This window comes from Scyliorhinus canicula, chromosome 26 (genome assembly GCF_902713615.1).
Source record: "Scyliorhinus canicula chromosome 26, sScyCan1.1, whole genome shotgun sequence".
Classification (NCBI taxonomy): domain Eukaryota; kingdom Metazoa; phylum Chordata; class Chondrichthyes; order Carcharhiniformes; family Scyliorhinidae; genus Scyliorhinus; species Scyliorhinus canicula.
Window position 1 is genome coordinate 1083047 of NC_052171.1, and position 19212 is coordinate 1102258.

The 19212-nt window shown below is 54.1% G+C and overlaps 1 protein-coding gene across 8 annotated transcripts in view; it reads left to right on the top strand.

Moving 5' to 3' along the window:
- The window catches only part of LOC119957394 (transcription factor COE2), a 294554-nt gene that overhangs the window by 216149 nt on the left and 59193 nt on the right, over positions 1 to 19212 (top strand). For all 8 annotated transcript variants that reach the window (XM_038785416.1, XM_038785419.1, XM_038785418.1 and 5 more), the window contains 2 exons: positions 1471 to 1601; positions 3607 to 3733. In XM_038785416.1, coding sequence (XP_038641344.1) covers positions 1471 to 1601; positions 3607 to 3733 — 258 coding nt within the window. The remainder of the gene's footprint in view (positions 1 to 1470; positions 1602 to 3606; positions 3734 to 19212) is intronic.

Consider the following 19212-nt stretch of genomic DNA (forward strand, 5'->3'; position numbering starts at 1 on the left):
TTTTGGTTGCTGTAGGGTTCCTTTGACTGTAATTAAGAAACTTAACTGAAAGCTGATCTGTTTAAAGCAACTGACTCTGACACAGAGCCTATCATATTCGGTTAGCTTCATATCACTGACAAGCATGTGGAGTGCAACAAATGTGCAGTGAATTGATTCCTGGATGGAAGGGTTGGCCCATGAGGCGAGTTTGGGTAGGATGGGCTGATACTCTGAAATTTAGAAAAATGGGAGGTGAACGCATGGAAACGTACAAACTCCTGACAGCGCCTCCCTCTAAGGGGACTACAGGATAAGGTGGTCAAAAACAGGGGTTGGGGAGGGGAGGGTCTCGGAAATATATAAGGAATTGATGGAGTGGGAAGGGGTCCCAATTGGGGAGGTGAAGAGGAAGTGGGAAGACGAGTTGGGGGCGGGGAGTGAGTTGGAAGTTGGGCATGGGAGAAGGCCCTGAAAAGAATCAATGCATCCTCGTTGTGTGCCAAGCTTAGCCTGATCCAGTTCACAGTGGTCCACAGGGCTCATATGACTGTGGCCCGGATGAGTAGGATTTTTGAGAAGGTGGAGGACAGGTGTGGGAGGTGCAGGGGAAGTCTGGCGAATCATGTAGATATGTTTTGGGTGTGTCCAAAGCTGAGGGAATTTTGGCAGGGATTCGCAGATGTCATGTCAGAGCTCCTGGAAGGGAGGGTGACTCCGAGTCCAGAGGTGGCAATATTTGGAGTGTCGGAAGATCCGGGAGCCCAGGGGAGGAGAAAGGCCGACGCTTTGGCCTTTGCCTTCCCGGTGGCGCGGAGACGGATTTTGCCGGGATGGAGGGACTCGGAGCATTCAAAGTCAGGGTGTGGGTCAGTGACATGGCAGAGTTTCTCAGGCTGGAGAAGATTAAGTTTGCCTTAAAGGGTTCAATACACGGATTCGCTCCGAGGTGGCAGCCGTTCATCGACTTTTTTGAGGAAAACTGACCATCAGCCGAAGGGGTGGGGGGGGGGGCATATAAATGGAGAATAAGGGCATGGAATCTAATATATGGTAAGCTAGGAGTTAGGGTGGGAGGAAAGTTTGGGTATGTTACTGTGGGATTTTTGTGTGTGTCGGACCGTTCTGTTATTTAGAATGTTAATATGTTAAAATGTTAAAGTTATAAATGCCTCAATAAAATGTTTCCTAAAAACAAACTTTGGATGTAAAAAGGAAATTAGCGATTAGATCTCTGCCGTTTGTAGGAGGAAGGGAGGGCAAGGGGAAAGAAATCACAGTTTGTTATCCTGGGCAAAGAATGAGAAGAAGATTGCACAATGAGTTGTGACTTCACCATTGCGACTGCAGGGCCGAGGATGAGAAAAGGGTGCAGGTGACCTGCTTTGAGCTTGGGAGTTCCAGAAAAATGTATTGATTAACCTGAGGAGCAACATGAATGGAAAGGTGATATGTATGCATGTAATCTAATTTATTTACTCTCATATTTAGCTACACCGTGCATCAAAGCAATCAGCCCGAGTGAAGGTTGGACTACTGGGGGTGCCATGGTCATCATTATTGGGGACAATTTTTTCGATGGACTGCAAGTTCTATTTGGCACCATGCTAGTTTGGAGTGAGGTAGGTTACCATTGGAGCAGTAATCCTCATTCATTCATTCAAATTTAGAAAGAGTTCAATTGAAATCAATGGAAATGGAGAGGATGGATTAAAGGATGGAATATTCCCATTCTGAGACAAAGGTGTGGTGGCGGAAGGCTCCGGTGGCACCTGTCCCACTGGCCAGAATGACGGGATGCTGCATCATATCTTGTGCTTGAAACCTCATTAATCATGCATTTGCGAGTCCCCTTCCAGTTGACTCATCTGCCTGCTGTGAGCTGGCAGCTTCAAAGGTCCTGACGTCATATTTAAATTACAGTCCCGTGTACTCCCACCAGCAAAACCCGTCTGCAGTAGGTCAGCAATCCAGAAATGAAACGAAATGAAATGAAAATCACTTGTCACAAGTAGGCTTCAAATGAAGTTACTGTGAAAAGCCCCTAGTCGCCTCATTCCGACACCTGTTTGGGGAGGCTAGTACGGGAATTGAACCATGCTGCTGGCCTGACTTGGTCTGCTTTAAAAGCCAGCTCTTTAGCTCTGTGCTAAACCAGCCCCTAGGAAATGGTTAGCAAGAAGAAGCCTGTTCCTCAATTAAGCCACTCTCCCCTGAGGCCCATTAGCTGCAAGATGGTCAAGACCCACTTGGACCTCTACCCACCACATCTCTATCTACTGTCTATGCATTTGGTTCCAGTAAACAATGTGGTATTCCATTGATCCCTTGTTTGTGAGTTTTTCAAGCAGCCTTGTTGGGGTCAAAATTCCCTGCCCTTAGTCTTCCCTCTGCCTTCCATTGTTTGTCTCCTTCACTCATCTCCTTACCCCTCTGCCTGCTATTGAGAGCCCTTGCCCTTCCATCCACTCCTTGCTCAGCCCTCCCTCCACATTGCTGGTTTAGCACAGGGCTAAATCACTGGCTTTGAAAACAGACCAAGGCAGGCCAGTAGCATGGTTCAAATCCCGTACTAGCCTCCCTGAACAGGCGCCGGAATGTGGCGACTAGGGGATTTTCACAGTAACTTAATCGAAGCCTACTTGTGACAATAAGCGATTTCTTCTTCTACTCCATTGTCCCCCTTGCCTTTGTCAGGCCAACCACCCCCTCCGACCACACCTTGCACATCCCCCGGTTGAACTTCAGACCTTTGTTGCAGTGGCTGCATGAGTCCCACAGCATAATCCTGTCCAGATACACACTGGCATGTGGCGCCAGTGGAAGGGGACCCCTCTATTCCAAAATCCCTGGAGCTGTACCGATTTGACTCGGTGACACAGGAGGGTCCATGGGTCCAGCAGCACGGTGCTGTCCATAAGGACAAGTTCAACATTAAGATGGTGGGGCAGTAACTGATCTTGCCCCAGTAGAATAGTGTACAGCACTGTGGCAGAAGGGTTTGCTTCATTCACCGCAAATTCTCTTGCAAACTGAAGACCATGCCATTGGGTTTTAGACTGACATAATTTTGTGCTGGCATGACACAAGATTGGAATGTGTGATGGGATTCCGGTGAACAGCTGTTTTAATCAGCATTCATCAGAAGCAAATGAATGCAAATGGTGTTCATGCCACCAGCCAGTGCTAACCACTGTGCCACCGTGCTGCTCTAATGTTCCCACCTCTGATTCATGCTCAGTGATCTCGACCAGAAAATGAATGTTCATGGACATCACGGAAGAATAAGAAGGGGCCCATCTTGATGCGCCACACAAGAAAGACAGCCCATTCAGTTAGGTACAGGAAGTCTGCCAAAGACCTGGGACGGCACCCCAATAAATTAGCGAAGGAGGGGGAAATATTTTTATAATATTCAATTCTATCTTGGAAGCAGAAAGGTACAATCAGTAGTGTCTAGCTTGGCACACAATAAAAGTAAGACCAGTTAAAGAGTTGTGATGGGAATGATTAAATGAAGATTCCCTTGCAATAAATCAGATTATGGAAGAACTGGAAGTGGGCCATGGTTAGCTTGGTACGATCTGTAATGCCATTCAAACATTTGTCCTTTCTCATGTCTTTCAGCTAATTACTCCCCATGCCATCCGAGTACAGACTCCTCCACGACATATTCCAGGAGTGGTGGAAGTCACTCTTTCCTACAAGTCCAAACAATTCTGCAAAGGTGCACCTGGAAGATTCATCTACACAGGTGGGTTAACGTCTTGCCACAAAACAGGGAATTGGGTGTCTGGCGGGTGAATGCTAATGGGAGGGTGTAATCGCATGAAAGTTTCCTCTGCCAGCTAGCTTTGAGGGTGATCTCAGTCCAGTTGTCGCACAACCCAAAACTGTCCAAGCTCCGCACAACTGGACGTTCAAATGGCAATATCGTTCAAAGATGGAGCCGGGATAGGGTAGTGGGTTGGAGTTAAGGGCGTTAGTGATGGCTTCACTGCCGTGTTCTCTGGGGATGTACTCAGCAAACCTGGTGCCGGTTTCAATGCTGAGTATATGGAGACAGCTTCGGCAGCACTTTAAATTGAGGGCGGTGTCGGACGGAGATGGCGCTAATCTATGTGAACCACAGTTTGAGCCACTGAGGCTGGATGCTAGTTTTCGGGATGGGAAGATAAGGGAGCGGAAGGGATGAGGGCCTGGTTTTTGGAGGGGCAATCTGCAAGCTTGGAGGAATTGTCAGATTAATTTGGACTTTCACAGGCGGATATTTTTGGGTACCTGCAGTTTCGCAATTTCAAGAAAACGGTGTTTCTGACATTCCTAGTGGTGAAGCCATCCTTGTTGCTGGAGAGGGTTTAGTTGCAGGCAAGGATGGAAGAGAGGAGTAGGTCGGAGGGTTATGGTAGGATTATGTCGGAAAATGCGGTGTCTGTGGAGGTGGATCAGGCGGTGAGCGGAGGTGTTGGAGTCGGTGCTAGAATATGGTGCATGGTGTGAGGCTCTGCGTAGGGTGAATGCAATGTTGTCATTTGTGAGGTTAGGGAAATTAGAAGCACAAAGGGACTTTGGAGTCCTAGTTCAGGATTTTCTTACGGTTAACATGCAGGTTCAGTTGGCAGTTAAGAAGGCAAATGCAATGTTAGCATTCATGTCATGAGGGCTAGAATACAAGAGCAGGGATGTACTTCTGAAGCTGTATAAGGCTCTGGTCAGGCCCCATTTGGAGTATTGTGAGCAGTTTTGGGCCCCGTATCTAAGGAAGGATGTGCTGGCCTCAGAGAGGTCCCAAAGGAGGTTCACAAGAATGATCTCCGGAATGAAGGACTTGTCATTTTGAAGAGTGGTTGAGGACTCTGGGTTTGTACGCGATGGCGTTTGGAAGGATGAGGGATATCTAATTGAAACTTACAGAATACGGAGAGGCCTAGATAGTGTGGACATGGAGAGGATGTTTCCACTAGTAGAGAAACTAAAACCCAATGGCACAGCCTCAGACTGAAGGGACGACCCTTTAAAACAGAGATGAGGAGGAATTTCTTCAGCTGGAAGTCATTGCCACAGAAGGCTGTGGAGGTCAAGTCACTGAGTGTCTTCAAGACAGAGATAGATAGGTTCTTAATTAATAAGGGGATCAGGGGTTATGGGGAGAAGGCAGGAGAATGGGGATGAGAAAAATATCAGCCACGATTGAATAGCGGAGCAGACTCAATGGGCCGAATGCCTAATTCTGCTCCTGAACCTAAGCCACTTGAACAGTATTTTTATCCCAATGTCTGGTATCACCTTGTGTTGTTCTCCACATCTTACTTCTCAGTTGGTTCCCGATTGCACCTTCCACTGTTTCATTTGGAAATGCAGCTGCTGGAAGTGCCAGCTGCTGAGGTTAGACTCCAAAAGAGTTTCACATTAAAAAATACTCTGAATGGAAGGGAGGGAAAATAAAGCTTGACAGATTGTAACTGGGCTTTTAAGTTGCTGTAAATGAATTGGGCAGGATCCTGTGAATACCATAAAAATGGCTCATTTAACCTGATGGCAGATTCATAAATCCACATTCCCATGCAGAGACTGTGGGCTCTTCAAGTGTGTGGCATTTACCATTGGGGTAGCCAACTGAGACTAACTCACTCTCCAACAATGAGGAGTTGATTGCATGGCAGTAGCAGGACATGGTCGGGAGAAAACTGAAATCCTTGGACCATTTTCCTAACTGTTCATAATCAGTGCAATTTTGGAGAGCAAAATGGGCTTGTTGTAGGAAGAAACATCATTGCAGGCCTGTTGATGGTAATATTATCACTCCAAATGGGGAGTTTCGGAGGGCGGGGGTGGGGTGGTCAACAACTATAGTTACATACCGGGCATTATTGTATGATTCCTCTGAAGAGATGTATGTTCAGCAGGTCGTGAAGTTAATCACTTGTAGTTTCTTCTTACCAGGGGATCAAATTTCTTTGCGGATGGACTTGAAATATAAATCAGGTTGGGAGACCTTTTAAATGTAGCAGTCTCTAGATTTAAAAAGGTGTAGATCTATGGCCTTTCTGATCCTGATGTTTTGCATCTGGTGGTCTGTCCAAACTGATTGACAGGTTTCTAGTATAAAAACAGAAAATGCTGTATAAATCCAGCAGATCTGACAGCATCTGTGGGGAGAAACAGGGTCCAAATGACTCTTCCACAGAACTGGTTCTTGGAATAATAACGGCCTTGGTATCAGAAGCTAGTTTTGGTCACATGATGGCAATTTTCAGTATCTTCCATTGTCGTCATAATGGGCTGAAGCCAGGGTGATTAATACACAATGGGAGAATGTTTGGTGAGCCATTAACATACCAGCTGCGAGTTGCTAACTGGAATATTTTATTTGATGTTCCATCTTTGCAGCTCTGATTCTAGCTGTCAGTAATTGTTAGGGTCCTTTCGTTGAATTGGTAAGGATTCTCCCTTTGAACCTGAAAAAGCCATTTGCATTTGAGAACTTTGCAGGGACACGTTCAGACATGATTTAATCATTTATCTGTGTCACCTGACATTTGGCAGCCATCTAACAGTGTTGTTAGATTTAGATTTATTGTCACGTGTACTGAGGTACAGAGGAAAGTATTGTTCAGCAGATCATTCCATACATGAAAAACATAGGACATACGATGAATGCACAGTGTAAATACATAGACATCGGATGAAGCATACGTAATCCAGTGCTACAACAGTTGAGAAGATGCGTAGAGAAATCAGTTCAGTGCATAAGAAGGCTATTCAGCGGTAACAGCAAGGAAGAAACTGTTTTTGAATCTGTTCGTGAGTGTTCTCAGACTTTTGTATCTTCTGCCCGATGCAAGAGGTTGGAAGAGAGAATAACCCGTGTAGGAGGGGCCTTTGATTATGCTGCCCACTTCCCTAAGGCTGTGGGAGGTGCAGACAGTGTCAATGGATGGGAGGCGGGTTCACGTTATGACTGGGCTGTGTCCACGACTCTCTGTAGTTTATTTTGGTAATGGGCTGAGCAGTTGTCATCATAGGCTGTGATGCAGCCAGATAGGATGCTTTTTATGGTGCAACTGTCAATGTGGAAATGTCAAATTTCCTTAGGAAGTACAGGCGCTGTTATGTTTTCTTGGTCATTGCTTTGACTTGGGTGGACTAGGACAGATTATTGGTGATGTGCACACCTAGGAATTTGAAGCTGTCAAGCATCTCCACCACGGCACCATTGATGCAGACAGGGGCATGTATGACACTTTGCACCCTGAAGTCGATGACCAGCTCCTTAGCTTTGCTGACATTGAGGGAGAGATTCTTGTCACTCGGTTCTCTATCTCCCTCCTGTCGTCTGACTCATCATTGTTTGAGATCCAACCCACTACTGTCGCGTCATCAGAAAACTTATAGTTGGAGTTGCAGCCAAATTTTGCTACCCAGTCGTGTATGTATAAGGAGTATAGTAGGGGGCTGAGTACACATCCTTGCGGGGCCTCAGTAGTGAGGACTATCGTGGGGGGAGGTGTTGTTGTTTATCTTTACTGATTGTGATATATGGGCCAGGAACTTGAGGATCCAGTTGCAAAGGAAGGAGCCACGTCCTCGGTTTTGGAGTCCTTGGCTCTGGTTGCAGTTTCAGGGGCACCGGGGGGGGGGGGACAGGTTCAAGATTCAGTCGGGCCACGGGATTCCGCAAGGACAGATCTGCCCTTTGGCGTGTTCGGGTCCTCGTGTAGGGTCTTCATTGTTTTGGGGCTGTTTAGGCTGGGTTTGGGTCGCTGGTAGGGTCTTCTTGGGTCAGGTTGGACCAGGTCACATGGTCGGTTCCAGTGTTGGTGGTCAGGTTGGGCGATCTAGGCCTGTTCGCTCACCCCTTCTTCTCCTCCTTCTGGTGAGTCAGGGCGCTAGGCGGGCCTCTCTGGGTCGGGCCGGGTTTTGTAGTTGAGGGCAAGGTCGGGCGCTTCGGGAGCCGGGACATATTGCTCACGTGGTCGGGCCTTTGTGTTGGGCCTCTTCCGCTTCCAGGTCGAGGTATATTGCTGGACGAGACCTGCTGGGTCGGGTCGAGTCATGTTAATGTTGGTTCATGTCCATTTTGAAATAAAAGAAAGTTCCGGAAAATGATATACTGAGTGTAGTCCCCACTTTAACTCAGACCTGCCTTCACTGGGCATAAGAGCAAGGCAGGTCCAATGAAAGGTCCTCAACCTGAAACATTGGACAGGATTCTCCGGTCCTCCAGCTGGGAGTGTCTCGGTGGTGTGCCATTTCCTGGCAGTGGGATTCACTACTCCCTTCGCTTGTCAATGGGATTTCCCATTGGAGCCACGGGAGGGGATGCACTAGCAGTACAAAGGAGAATTATGTCCATTAACTCTGTTACTCTCTCCAGATGTTGCCTGACCTGCTCAGTATTTCTTGTTTTTATTTCAGATTTCTAGCGTCCAGTGTTTTGTTTTTGTCTTGTGGTAACAAGACGTGTTTTATGTCACAGTGGGAATTATTTCATCATGCTTTAAAATGGCTGGTGCTCTGAATTCACCTTTTTTATATTGTGAATGGATCCACAGCACTATTTTCAATACCATTCAACATCTACAAAGTTGCACACGAGGAGATTAGAAAAATATCACAACATAATTGCTCTAGACTTGTCCAAAAACAGACATACATTATTCCCAACTGGAAAAAATGGCAGGGAGCAGCATCATGTACCAGTCTTGGAAAGAAAGGTTCATTGCCTCTGGAGGACAAGCACCACCTTGCTCTGTCATACAACTTGCTTTTAAAGAGAATTCGAAACAGATTTACATGGGTAATGCCTTTGTATACACATGTCTTTTATTGATAATAGTGATAAGACATGTGGCTAAAGTTGTGGCTCTATTACTCTGTTTTTCTGTACCAAATTGCTTTACCATTCCTCTGGCTGCAGGGAAAATTGGTAAGAACAATAACTTGCTCTTTTATAGCACATTTAATGTTATAAATCTTCAAAAGAGATTTGACAGGGGTTTTTACACCAAGTCATGTAATGAGATATAGGGACTGATGACCAAAAGCTTGAAGGTTAAAGAGTTTATTCAAAGATGCGAGACCATTAGAGAGGTTTTCAGCTCAAGGCATTTGAGTGTTGAAAATCGAGGTTGCACAAGGGACTATAGAATTATTGGAGGAGAGCAGAGCTTTCAAAGGTTTGCAGAGTTGGGAGGAGCAAAGACACAGGGAAATTTACAAACAAGGATGAGAATTTTTAAATGAAAGCATTATCCTCTGTAGGTCAGCAAGCTTTGGCGTGATGGATGGATGGGACTTCATAGAATCCTACAGTGCAGAAGAGACCCTTTGGCCCATCGAGTCTGCACCGAGGCATGAAAGGCTCTGACCTGCCCACCCAATCCCACTTGCCAGCACTTGGCCTATTGCCTTGAATGTTATGGCGTGCCAAGTACTCAACAGAATCACAGACTGACTAGACTTAGTGCTGGTTAGAATCCAAGCAGCAGAGTTTTGAATGTGTTCAAGTTTGCAAAGATTTCAAGATGAGAGTTCAGGCAGAGGAACATTGGAATAGCCGTGTCCAGAACCTATGTATTAACTGTACTGTCTCAGAATGTTTTCAAAGCAATATTAACAATAAACTGGATATTAAACCAAATGAAAAGTGAGTTACAGAAATGGAGGTACAAACACAGGGAATGAATCATAGATGGAATGAGTGCAACAGCAAGAGAGCGAATGGAGACCTAAAAACAGCTTGGTCTCTAGTAAAGCATAAAACTCGCAAGGTATCAACAAAAGAAACCGAAGCAGAGGAGCTCTATTATACATTTTTATATATATATATACACAGCAAGTGACTGAAAGTGAGAGGAAAAATGAGCAGCAATAGAAACAATCGCTGTGGGAACTAGTCCAATTCTCAGGATAATGCTGAGGCTTTCTCAGGCTCAATCGTGTATGGATTAGTTGACTTTCTTCCAGTTGCAATTTGCATTATTAAAGTCCTAAAGCAAACCTTAACACTCCCTATGGAGGATTAAGTAATGCTAAGTATAGTATTGACTATATTCACTGAGCTGCTCTCAGTCCAATTCCCCAATGCACACATCAGCTTGTCAAATATTTAACTTCATGCCATCCTGTAGTTATTAAATAAAATGTAATATAAATATGACAAGATACACTTTCCATTTAATTTGATGAGGGGGATATCACAATGAAAGGTGCAGAACCCATTGATTTTTGCAGTTTAACCTTTGGTATGCCATGGGAGTTTACAAATCCAAATATACTTTGTTCCTTGGCATCTCCTGGCAAGTTTACACACCTGTCTGCACCCTTTCCTTTCACCCAATAAACTGTGCAATAAATATCAAGATTTTCACGCTTCACATGATCATCATATACCATGAGTGTTTAATAGGCAGACAGTTCACATGACTTCAGTGAAAATATCAAAATTAATCAACACATCTGAAGATTGGCAACAAAAAGGCTCTTTTACAATCTTACTATTTCAGAGACTAAGGGCGCGATTCTCCGCTCTCACGCCGGTTCGGAGAATAGCGGGCCGCGCCGATTTTCACGGCGATGCCAGTCCGACGCCTTCCCGCTATTCTCTGAACCCCGCACAAACTGCACGTCGGCATTCCCGGAAAAGGCCTCGACAGACCCCCCGACGTGACCAGAAGCCTGACTTTTTGGCCCCCCGCTATTCTCCGGCCCGAATGGGCTGAAATCCCGACGTCATCACGCACTGTTTTCACGCCGCCCACACACCTGCTTTTCAAGTTCGTCAACCAGTCGTGCTGGCTGACGGGAGCTTCGAGGAGGTGAGCGCACCGCTCAGCGCACAGCTCAGCGCACTGCTGGAGTCTGGCCACAATGGGGAAGGCATCCCCGAGAACGGGAGGGGGGGTCCAGAGCGGAGGGGGGGGAGACTGAGGGGAGAAGTGGAAGACTGAGGGGGGGAGTGTGGGAGACTGAGGGGGGGAAGTGGGAGACTGAGGGGGGAGTGTGGGAGACTGAGGGAGGGAGTGTGGGAGACTGAGGGGGGAGTGTGGGAGACTGAGGGGGGGAGTGGGAGACTGAGGGGGGAGTGTGGGAGACGGAGCGGGGAGTGGGGGAGACTGAGGGGGGAGTGTGGGAGACTGAGGGGGGGAAGTGTGGGAGACTGAGGGGGAGTGTGGGAGACTGAGGGGGGAGTGTGGGAGACTGAGGGGGGGAGTGGGAGACTGAGGGGGGAGTGGGAGACGGAGGGGGGAGTGGGAGACTGAGGGGGGGAGCGTGGGAGACGGAGCGGGGAGTGTGGGAGACTGAGGGGGGGAGTGGGAGACGGAGGGGGGAAGTGGGAGACTGAGGAGGGAGTGGGAGACTATGGGGGGGGGAGCGTGGTAGACTGAGGGGAGGGAGCATGGGAGACGGAGGGGGGGAGTGGGAGACGGAGGGGGAAGTGGGAGACTGAGGGGGGTGTGGGAGACGGAGGGGGAAGTGGGGGAGACTGAGGGGGGAGTGTGGGAGACTGAGGGGGGAGTGTGGGAGACTGAGGGGGGGAAGTGGGAGACTGAGGGGGGAGTGTGGGAGACTGAGGGAGGGAGTGGGAGACTGAGGGAGGGAGGGTGGGAGACTGAGGGGGGAGTGTGGGAGACTGAGGGGGGGGAAGTGGGAGACGGAGCGGGGAGTGTGGGAGACTGAGGGGGGGAGTGGGAGACGGAGGGGGGAGTGGGAGACGGAGGGGGGGGGAGCGTGGGAGACGGAGCGGGGAGTGTGGGAGACTGAGGGGGGGAGTGGGAGACGGAGGGGGGGAGTGGGAGACGGAGGGGGAAGTGGGAGACTGAGGGGGGTGTGGGAGACTGAGGGGGGGGAAGTGGGAGGCTGAGGGGGGAAGTGGGAGACGGAGGGGGAAGTGGGAGACTGAGGGGGGAGTGTGGGAGACTGAGGGGGGGGAAGTGGGAGACTGAGGGGGGGAAGTGGGAGACGGAGGGGGAAGTGGGAGACTGAGGGGGGGGAAGTGGGAGACGGAGGGGGAAGTGGGAGACTGAGGGGGGAGTGTGGGAGACGAGGGGGGGGAGTGTGGGAGACTGAGGGGGGGGAGTGTGGGAGACTGAGGGGGAAGTGGGAGACTGAGGGGGGAGTGTGGGAGACTGAGGGGGGGAAGTGGGAGACTGAGGGGGGTGTGGGAGACTGAGGGGGAGTGTGGGAGACGGAGGGGGGGGGAGTGTGGGAGACTGAGGGGGGGGGGAGTGTGGGAGACGGAGGGGGGGAAGTGGGAGACTGAGGGGGGAGTGTGGGAGACTGAGGGGGGGGAAGTGGGAGACGGAGCGGGGAGTGTGGGAGACTGAGGGGGGGAGTGGGAGACGGAGGGGGGAGTGTGGGAGACTGAGGGGAGGGGTGTGGGAGACGGAGGGGGGAGTGTGGGAGACTGAGGGGGGGGAGTGTGGGAGACTGAGGGGGGGAAGTGGGAGACTGAGGGGGGAGTGTGGGAGACTGAGGGGGGGGGAGTGTGGGAGACTGAGGGGGGGAAGTGGGAGACTGAGGGGGGGAGTGTGGGAGACGGAGGGGGGAGTGGGGGAGACTGAGGGGGGAAGTGGGAGACGGAGGGGGGAGTGTGGGAGACTGAGGGGGGGGAGTGGGAGACGGAGGGGGGAGTGTGGGAGACGGAGGGGGGGAGTGTGGGAGACTGAGGGGGGGAGTGGGAGACGGAGGGGGGAGTGTGGGAGACTGAGGGGGGGAGTGGGAGACGGAGGGGGGAGTGTGGGAGACTGAGGGGGGGGGTGTGGGAGACGGAGGGGGGAAGTGGGAGATGGAGGGGGGAGCGTGGGAGACTGAGGGGGGGAAGTGGGAGACTGAGGGGGGAGTGGGAGACGGAGGGGGGAGTGTGGGAGACGGAGGGGGGAGTGGGGGAGACTGAGGGGGGGAGTGTGGGAGACGGAGGGAGGAGTGGGGGAGACTGAGGGGGGAGTGTGGGAGACTGAGGGGGGAGTGGGAGACGGAGGGGGGAGTGTGGGAGACGGAGGGGGGAGTGGGGGAGACTGAGGGGGGAGTGTGGGAGACTGAGGGGGGGAGTGTGGGAGACGGGGGGGGTGGGAGTGTGGGAGACTGAGGGGGGAAGTGGGAGACGGAGGGGGGGAGTGTGGGAGACTGAGGGGGAGTGTCGGAGACTGAGGGGGGGTGTGGGAGACGGGGGGGGAGTGTGGGAGACGGAGGGGGAGGGTGGGAGACTGAGGGGGGAGTGTGGGAGACGGAGGGGGGAAGTGGGAGACTGAGGGAGGGAGTGGGAGACTGAGGGGGGGAAGTGGGAGACTGAGGGGGGGAGTGTGGGAGACGGAGGGGGGAGTGGGGGAGACTGAGGGGGGAGTGTGGGAGACTGAGGGGGGGAAGTGGGAGACTATGGGGGGGAGTGGGAGACGGAGGGGGGAGTGTGGGAGACGGAGGGGGGAGTGGGGGAGACTGAGGGGGGGAGTGTGGGAGACGGAGGGGGGAGTGGGGGAGACTGAGGGGGGAGTGTGGGAGACTGAGGGGGGAGTGGGAGACGGAGGGGGGAGTGTGGGAGACGGAGGGGGGAGTGGGGGAGACTGAGGGGGGAGTGTGGGAGACTGAGGGGGGAGTGTGGGAGACGGGGGGGTGGGAGTGTGGGAGACTGAGGGGGGAAGTGGGAGACGGAGGGGGGGAGTGTGGGAGACTGAGGGGGAGGGTGGGAGACTGAGGGGGGGAAGTGTGGGAGACTGAGGGGGGGTGTGGGAGACGGGGGGGGGAGTGTGGGAGACTGAGGGGGGGGGTGTGGGAGACGGGGGGGGGAGTGTGGGAGACGGAGGGGGAGGGTGGGAGACTGAGGGGGGAGTGTGGGAGACGGAGGGGGGAAGTGGGAGACGGAGGGGAGAAGTGGGAGACTGAGGGAGGGAGTGGGAGACTGAGGGGGGGAAGTGGGAGACTGAGGGGGGGGAGTGTGGGAGACGGAGGGGGAGGGGGGGAGACTGAGGGGGGAGTGGGGGAGACTGAGGGGGGAGTGTGGGAGACTGAGGGGGGGAGTGTGGGAGACGGGGGGGGGGGGTGGGAGTGCTTGGGGAGACTGAGGGGGAGGGTGGGAGACTGAGAGGGGGAAGTGGGAGACTGAGGGGGGAGTGTGGGAGACGGAGGGGGAGTGGGGGAGACTGAGGGGGGAGTGTGGGAGACGGGGGGGTGGGAGTGTGGGAGACTGAGGGGAGAAGTGGGAGACTGAGGGGGGAGTGGGAGACGGAGGGGGGGGAGTGTGGGAGACTGAGGGGGAGTGTGGGAGACGGAGGGGGGGGTGGGAGACGGGGGGGTGTGGGAGACTGAGGGGGGGAAGTGGGAGATGGAGGGGGGTGTGTGGGAGACTGAGGGGAGAAGTGGGAGACTGAGGGGGGAGAAGTGGGAGACTGAGGGGGGGGAGTGGGAGATGGAGGGGGGTGTGGGGGACGGGGGGGGTGTGGGAGACTGAGGGGAGAAGTGGGAGACTGAGGGGGGGAGTGTGGGAGACGGGGGGGGAGTGTGGGAGACTGAGGGGGAAGTGGGAGACTGAGGGGGAAGTGGGAGACGGAGGGGGGTAGTGGGAGACTGAAGGGGGGAGTGGGAGTGGGGGGGTAGGGAGAGAGCGAGCGAGTGACCCGTCCAACCCCGGTTGCAAAATGTCTGCCACCATGCCATGGCGAGCCGGTCACGAGGACACGGCCGCTGGCTGCCCTGTGGCTTACGGCCACAGGCCACTGACGCACTCGTGAGGAGGACGTAGTTAACTGCCCGTTGGATGCAGAAAGTGACCAGGGGTTAGGCTGCCCGCGTGTCAGCAGCGCGATCAGGCCACCGGGACACACAGGTATCCCGTGGCTGGCGGCTGCCGAGGTGTCGACTAACCTCAGTCTAACATGTCCCGTTTCTCTGCCCCCACCACCCTTCTGTAGGTTAGCACAATGTCTGTGAACAGAACGGCTATGTTCTGCGCAGTGGTTGGGGCCTCTGCACTGCATTTGGAGATGCAGCAGCATCCACAGCCACAACCCGCAGTGGATGCAGGGCCAGCTGCAGCAGCAGAGGGAAGGGCCGAGGAGTTGCCAGTCGTCGAGCAGCATGGGGGGGAGGAGGAGGAGGAGGAAGAGGAGAGAGTGAGGGTGCAGCCACGGCGCCAGAGGTGACGACCAAGGCTGAGGGTGTACCGTGCCCGGATCTCTTTCCTAACAATGACGGACATCACCTGCAGGAGGAGACTCCGGCTGAGTAGGGGGACGGTGACACATATCTGTCACCTCGTGGCACACCTCGCTCCACGTGGAACGGGGGGAGGGCACGCGATCCCGGGTGCCATCAAGGTGACGGTCGCTCTTAACTTCTATGCGACCGGCTCCATCCAGTCTCCGAGCGGGGACGTCTCCGGGATCTCCCAGTCATCAGTGCACAGGTGCATCTGGGATGTGACCGACGCCCTCTATGGCATCGCCGATCGGTACGTCACCTTTCCCGAGGACCGAGCAAGTCAAGATTCACGAGCTCGTGGATTTGCCAGCGTGGCCGGGATACCGATGGTGCAGGGGGCAATCGATTGTGTTCACGTCCCCATGCGCCCGCCTGCAGGGGATAGGGAGGTCTTCACAAACAGGAGGGGGTCATACTCCATGAATATCCAGGTGGTATGCGACCCCCACATGAGGTTCATGAACGTCTGTGCAAGGTTCCCAGGGAGTGTGCATGACTCCTACATACTGGCGCAGTCGTACATCCCTGCGATGTTTGAGGGACGTCCCCCCCGGCTGAGGGGCTGGTTGCTGGGCGACAAGGGTTATCCGCTGAGGTCTTGGCTGATGACGCCTATACGGAGGCCTCAGACCAATGCGGAAACACGATACAACGAGATCCATGCAGCAACCAGGGGTGTGGCAGAGCGCTGCCTTGGACTCCTGAAGATGAGATTCAGGTGCCTGGACCGCTCCGGAGGGGCCCTGCAGTACCAGCCCGACAAGGTCGCTCGCATTGTTGTGGTCTGCTGTGTGCTGCACAACATCGCGATGCAGAGGGGAGATGACCTGCTGCAGGAGGCAGAGGGAGAAGCCAGTGGCAGTGGTGCCAGCACAGAGGAGGAGGAGGAGGAGGAAGAGAGGGACGAGGAGGAGGAGGAGGCTGGCGGAGTGGCGGGCGCAGCACGCAGACACGACCCAGGTGTTACTGATGCACAGGAGGCGGCACGACGGACCCGGCGAGGACGGCGGGCACGAACGCCTTGGTGGCAGCACGGTTCATGCGTCGCATGCGACGTCCCCACTGAACACCAAACCACCACCTGCATCACCAGTCGCGCAGAGGGTCAACACACAACTGCCACCACCACAACCTGCCCCCCCGACACACCCCCTCTCCGTGTACTCTGCTCCACTTCGACATCACCCTTACCATGGGTCCAGACGGTATGGCACAACATTGATGGCTGTGTCAGCGGGTGTGATCAGTGCCATGTGGAATGATGACAGCCCGCTCTGCGATGAGCTGTGAGCTCAGAATCGTTAGAGAGAGACTGACCTATGGCAATAGCTGAACCATCCACCTTGGTGGCCGCTGAGTTCGTCACGGACACTCCATCACGTGCCCACGTGGGGTAGCTGTGGGAGGGGGTGGGGGGAGGGGAATGGACTGCACACCCGGCACCGAAGTTTCACCGCTCGTCAACCCCAGCGACACTCAGTCACCATCACGATCCCTGTGGCTGTGGAACAATCACACGGTATTACAAGTAAGGTGGAACAGTGAGTTTAATGTTAACAATAATTTACAGATGCCCTAACCCCTACAACTAAACTGTGGCCTTCACCCGTGCCAACTTACTCTGTGTCTCTCTTTGTTGCCTTACGGGCCCTACCACTACGTCTCAGTGATTCCCCAGATGATACAGCAGAAGTGAAGGAGGACTGCTGCGAATCGCCCCCCTCGACTCGTTTCTCCTTGGCCAAGCGTTTCCTGGGGCAACCCGGCCTTGATGGGCCAGGCTGCTCTGGGGGCGTCTCGGGTGACGTTGTGCCACCCTGCTCTGCCCGCTGCCCACCCGATGCACCAGGGATGGGACTGGGGGAGGCCGAGAATTCCGGGACGTCCCGTGATGGAGTTAATGGGACGGGCCCCAAAACCTCCTCCTCCCTCGGGGAGCCCGGTGGCCCCCGGGCCTTACTGTGGGACAGAGGTGCGAGCGGGGAGGTGCCCCGTCGCACCACCGACACCTGGCGCTGCCAGTCCTGGAGGCCTGCAATGGTATCCACAAGGATCCGAAGGTTTGCAGAGACGGAGTCCAGGGAGTTAGACATTCCCACCAGGGACTGTGTGATCTCAACCTGTGAGTGCACAACGCCATCCAGCACATGTGTCAGGCGGTTGATGTTCTCCGCGACTGACTGCTGGGACTGTGCCATGGCCTGCTGAGACTCGGCCAAGGCCCGCAGCGCGCCGGCAATGTCATGTTGGCTCTGGCACATTGCTGCCTGTGAGAGAGCAACCCTGTCCAGGGCCGAGGATGACGCGTGCACATTAAGCCCAACGCCTTGCATAACCTGACCCATTGACTCCACCGCGGATGCCACCCGTGCGGTGTCGGCCTGGGTTGCTGCCATGAGCGGCACCACTCCCTGCTCCTGGACGCGGTTCGACTCCTCTAACTGCGTCTGCAGATGCTGGAATACAGCCCTCATCCCGTCATTGTGTCCCTGGGTTTCTTGATGCATTGGCTGTGCAGGTGGGTTGAAAAACTCCAGGAACTCGGAAAAAGTCTGAGAGCCAGCTGGATGCTGGGCCTGGCCTGCCCTCCGCCATTCCGGGCCCTTGGCGGCTCCGACCTCCACCTGCTGTACCTGCTCAGCTGTGATGTGCGACCCAGACTGTGACCCAGGAGCCTCAGCACTAAATAGCCCAACCGGGGTGAGTGTCTCTGGGATGGTGGATGGTGTGGGAGATAGCTGTGCCGCAAGCTCGAGGTCGTCTTGGGTGGACGCCTCCTCTATGTCATCGGCCCACTGAGAGGCCGCAGGGCATTCGCGGGCCATTTCTCTCTCTTGCTCTGTCACCGCCCTCTGGGCGTCCTGCTCCACAGATTCGGTGGGGGAGGATGTGACTCCCCGCTGATCGAGCACCCTCTGTCGTGCGGCCCTGGGTGCGGTGGGGGCAGATGCCTGTCTCCGCCTGGAGGCAGACGGCCCTGGTCGTTCGGCATCATGTCCTAGGGAAGAGAATGAAACGGGTTATTTAGAGACGCTCGGCCGGGCGCTGGACGGTCCCAGTGGGCAGAATGTGAAGGGACAGAGGATGGGGGAGGTGTCCCAGTGGGCAGGGTGTGTGAAGGGACAGAGGATGGGGGAGGTATCCCAGTGGGCAGAGTGTGAAGGGACAGAGGATGGGGCAGGTGTCCCAGTGGAAAGGGTGTGTGAAGGGACAGAGGATGGGGGAGGTATCCCAGTGGGCAGGGGGTGTGAAGGGACAGAGGATGGGGGAGGTGTCCCAGTGGGAAGAGTGTGTGAAGGGACAGAGGATGGGGGAGGTATCCCAGTGGGCAGAGTGTGAAGGGACAGAGGATGGGGGAGGTGTCCCAGTGGGCAGGGTGTGTGAAGGGACAGAGGATGGGGGAGGTGTCCCAGTGGGCAGAGCGTGAAGGGACAGAGGATGGGGGAGGTGTCCCAGTGGGCAGGGTGTGTGAAGGGACAGAGGATGGGGGAGGTGTCCCAGTGGGCAGAGTGTGAAGGGACAGAGGATGGGGGAGGTGTCCCAGTGGGCAGGGTGTGTGAAGGGACAGAGGATTGGGGGGGGGGGGGGGGGGGGGGGGGGGGGTGTTTGTCATGCAGGGTTATCTCACTTGGTGCAGCTCCGCCAACCTCGCATTGCGCGACCTCCCGGGTGGCAGATCCCCCAACAAGGTCCAGTGCCCTCTGCTCAAACGTGGTGAGGGGCTGCAGAATGGGTGAACCTCCTCCAGTCTTGTTCCGCTCGTGTTGTGAGCGGTCTTGTCCTGTTGGGGGAGGGGGCATAGGTAGATCATTACAATACAGCAGGTATCAGCAGGCCGTTCAGGTACTGGCACAGGTTGGGGGTCAAGTTGTAACAAGACCATTGATCTCTCCAGGGGGGCCAGAGCTCTGGGTCTGTGACTACTAAGTGAACCACCCTCCACTCACTCTGCCCCAATCTCCCCCCCCCTGGAGGTGGGTGATTAAATAAAGGGGGGGAGGGATGGTTGTGACCCGGGGCACCCTCTTGGCACTTACC